This window comes from Etheostoma spectabile, chromosome 21 (genome assembly GCF_008692095.1).
Source record: "Etheostoma spectabile isolate EspeVRDwgs_2016 chromosome 21, UIUC_Espe_1.0, whole genome shotgun sequence".
NCBI classification, from domain to species: domain Eukaryota; kingdom Metazoa; phylum Chordata; class Actinopteri; order Perciformes; family Percidae; genus Etheostoma; species Etheostoma spectabile.
This window is the reverse complement of record NC_045753.1, coordinates 23,375,492-23,379,424: the sequence shown is the minus strand read 5'-3', so window position 1 is coordinate 23,379,424 and position 3,933 is coordinate 23,375,492. Positions and strand designations below refer to the sequence as shown.

At 39.2% G+C, this 3,933-nt stretch overlaps 1 protein-coding gene across 1 annotated transcript; it reads right to left on the bottom strand.

Annotated features, from left to right (window-relative positions):
* Window positions 1–273: 273 nt before the first annotated feature.
* Window positions 274–3,255, bottom strand: foxl3 (forkhead box L3). The gene is made up of 3 exons (XM_032502781.1): window positions 3,006–3,255; window positions 1,993–2,161; window positions 274–1,391 (listed from the first exon to the last, which is right to left on the bottom strand). The coding sequence occupies exons 1-3, from the start codon at window positions 3,110–3,112 to the stop codon at window positions 918–920; spliced, it is 750 nt and encodes a 249-aa protein (XP_032358672.1). The 5' UTR covers window positions 3,113–3,255; the 3' UTR covers window positions 274–917.
* Between the last annotated feature and the right edge of the window lie 678 nt (window positions 3,256–3,933).

Sequence of the window (3,933 nt, the reverse complement as noted above, 5' to 3'; positions counted from 1 at the left end):
ATTGTATCCATCTGCTGGAGGACGAAACGGGATGTGAAAGTACAAGAATGACTTTGAGACATCACAAGTGGTTCGGATGTGGTCCATGGTTCAATATGTAGAAATACACATTTCTTATGTGGACAGCATACATATGAACACTGGTGAATGGACTTTTCAGTGAAGTAGGACAAAAATATACTAGCACGTTGAAAATTTCTCAATAATGGAGAGGGGAAAGACAGAATTTTAGTATTTTTAGAATGACATATTTAACAAGGAAATTGATTATTTTTTTGTTTTGTTTTTATAAGACTGAAATATTAGTCTCTGTTCAGAAAGGGGATCTTTGTGCTGCTGAACTCATTCACTAAACTAATGTAGGAGAAATAAAACGAGAACATACATAGATACATACATCATGTTCAGGTTTAACAGGCGGCCAAATGAATAACAGGGAAAATCATCTGAAAAAAAACTTTTTTTATGAAGAACAACCAACCAATCATCTGATCTGATGATAATCCAGTGACACTTGTTTTGCCTGATCAGATTTTGAATGCATTTTTAAACACGTCAAACGTGTGCTCACAGCTCCTGTGTATATACATGTAGAGAACCTAGTCTATGTCAGCACTGCACGTACAGTATATTGAGAATATATGAACGCTTTACTGTATACTTCCCATTTTATCTTTTGGATGAGTTCTTAGTCAGCATGATGCTTTCTTTTGACTGTATTCCATCTATACCATCACACAATACTGTACCTCTATACTTTTTTTCCTCATTTATGTTGTCATTCTTTTCAAGTCAATAAAATTCCTTCTGTGGAGTTTTTTCTTCTGTGTTTGAGTCTCCTTACAGTACTTCCCATTTTTGGACACCAACAAGAATAAATTAGACTGAATAAATTCAGCCTCTGCTTTCCTCTTTTCTTACAGAGTCCAGAAGTGCAGGTTCAGATGTTGTGGCTCCAGGACATGTATGGAAGGTCCTGTGGGGCCTATGTGAACGGGCCCGTGGGAGGATCTGAACCCGGGCAGGGGTGGATCTGGAGTGGACAGGATGTAGTCAATGCTAAACTTGATCTCTGACTCTGGTTTGCCCTGCTGGGCGGGGTTAGGGATGAGGTGGTTTTGCCGGGGGCCCGGCCTCGGCCTCTCAGGGTTCAAAGGGCAGAGGGTGGAGTCGGGTTCCGGGTGCCGAGCTGAGGGTACCTGCTGATTGCTGTGGCTCTCCGAATGGTGGAAAGGGGTTTCTCCTGAATCACGTAAGCCCATTTTCATGTTCCTCCTGCGCCGGCGACGTCGGAAATTGCCGTTTTCAAAAAGGTCGAGCATGGATTCACAGCCGGTGGCATAAGTCCAGTAGTTTCCTTTTCCCTTCTCATTGCCCTCTGCCCTGGGAACCTGTGGGAAACATCAAAATTCCTTAATAATGATTAAAAATGTAAAAACAAAAAAAAGAAATACTAAAACGATTTTGCTTCGACTGGTCTAACCTTTGCACCCTATGCTCTGTTGTGTATCTTTTTGCTTCCTCGCTGTGTCTTGTCTTGAGTTAAGTTCTGCGTTGTGCTCGGTTTTGTTGCAATTTCTTTTTGCTTCTGCTGTTTTGTGCCAGGTTTTGTTTCACTTGTCTTTCTTTTTGTCTTTTTGTTTATTTTTACAGATAAAAAAAATAGCTTTGTGGCTAATTCTGGCATTTTTTAACCCATGGAAAATCATGCGTTTTATTAATTTGCACTGTCCCCTTTTCGTAAATAAAAATAAACTGAAATGAATTTCTTCTTATTATTATCATTAAAAATAAAAAGAACACTAAACTACAACAATCTACTTGTTTTCTACTAGATACAAAGCTAAAAAGTTTTTTTTTTTTTTTTAAGGGGAAATAATTCATAATAATTCACAATGATAAAAAATTGATTCCTTAAGTCAATTTTCCTCTTTCAGGCACACACCACTTTACTATCCTGTCAAGGTGAGATCGTTTCCCAGTGTCCCCTACCTTGATGAAGCAGCTGTTGAGAGACAGGTTGTGTCTGATGGAGTTCTGCCAGGCTCTTTGGTTGGAGCGGTAGTAAGGAAATCTCTTCATGATGAACTCATAGATGCCCGACAGAGTGACCCGCTGCTCGGGACTCTGCTGGATGGCCATGGCTATCAGAGCTATGTAGCTGACACACAGACACACACACACACACTTTCATCAGCCCACGCGTCATGCAGGCTTGTGACCTTGATATTTTGTTGACATTCATGTGAAAAAATGTTAACCAAAAAAAAGATCGACCAAGTATTTCCCTTGAACATTTTTTCTTTTCTTCTGAACTTATCAAAACCTTGTGTATATACACACACACATATATATATATATATATATATATATATAAACAGAACATTATGGTTAACTTAGTGAGGATGGAATGGAAGGTTTTGAATATTATCTGTAATTATATTTGAACAGATGAATGCAGTCACAAGAAACCAGGCTGCTGTATAAAAACATATTTCCATTTATATTGTTTTACAACCCTGACAAAAGTCTATCAAATAATCATGAAAATCAAAATATGTGGATAATTACAGAAAATCCAATAATAACAGAAGATTAACCATCAAAGGGAAACAATACAACCTACTAGAAATAAAACCACTGTATAAATAAGACTCAGCTGTATCCTTTCAATCTAACTGCCTCCCTCTAAAAGCTCCCTCTAATCACACAAATACTTTGTGTGATTAGTTTTATTTTGAAAGCCACTTTATTATACAGAATGTACATGTTGTGTACGCCGGTAAAACTACAAAATATGTTTTTGTTTTGTTTTGCCAAAACTGTCAAACTTGGAGAGGTAAAAAAAAAAAAAAAAGCTCAAATCAAACGCATTTGAAAAGAAGAAGAGAAATATAATTACTGTATATCAGATGTTTTAAAACTTACTGGATGTATGTGATATACGGGCGGACAAAAGTTACATGGACACATGAAGTTACGTTCAAAATGAACATGGTCCATACCTGTAAGCGGGTCTACACATTTTCTTCTCTTCGTCCGTGCTGGAGGAAGGGTATCCGTCTCCATCGTAGTTAAAACAGTTGAAGGGGTAGTTGGAGTTATCAAACATGGCTACACTTTGAGGAGTCGGATGTGGGATCCGAAGTGTTGGGCTCGTCAGACTCTCCTGGCCAAAGCCCAGCAGCAACCCCCTGTCCTGCTGCTCTGCTCGGCAAGCAGCTGACACCCATGTCTGAGCTGTGCTGCTGACGGCCGCCTCCAGCCCCCCCTACTCCCCTCCACCATCAGGACCACCTCTCTGACGCCCACATTTCACATTTCAACATTCACAAATCTCCGTTTGTTTTTGATTGCCGGTCTCATATTTACTTTGTCACCAGCTGATCTACTGTATGTCATCTTTCAAATGATGCTGTTTTGTGTAGACAATACCATATTTAAAAATATGCTTCAATCTTACATTTTAAAGACCCCAGCATTTAAATGTTTACCTAATTGAAATAAGTGAACTGTAGCGTACTAAAAGTAGGCATTCAATCCCGACAAAAAGTATCAGTTTTAAATTAGTGCCAAGGACATTTATTCAAATGTTTTAGATGCTTTATCTGTGTGACAATGCTTTGTTCTGTTATCTTTGTTGACAAGGTTTTTTTTTTTTTCTTCTACTGAAGAACTATTGTTCCGTAAAGCAACAACCAACACCTACAGCTGTTTTTGTAGAAGAAGAAGAAGAAGAAGAAGGAGGAGAAGGATGTTTTCCCTCTGAAGTGTAGATCCAGCCAACAGGAAACAGCCAGTGGGCTTCAGTGCATCAAAACTGCCCTGGGCAATGTACATGGAGCTGTTGGGCTGGGCCGGCTGAGCAGGTTACTTTGTTCCCTTTCATATCTGTATTTTCAGCAGTTTACAACAACTCTGGGCTGTGGGGGC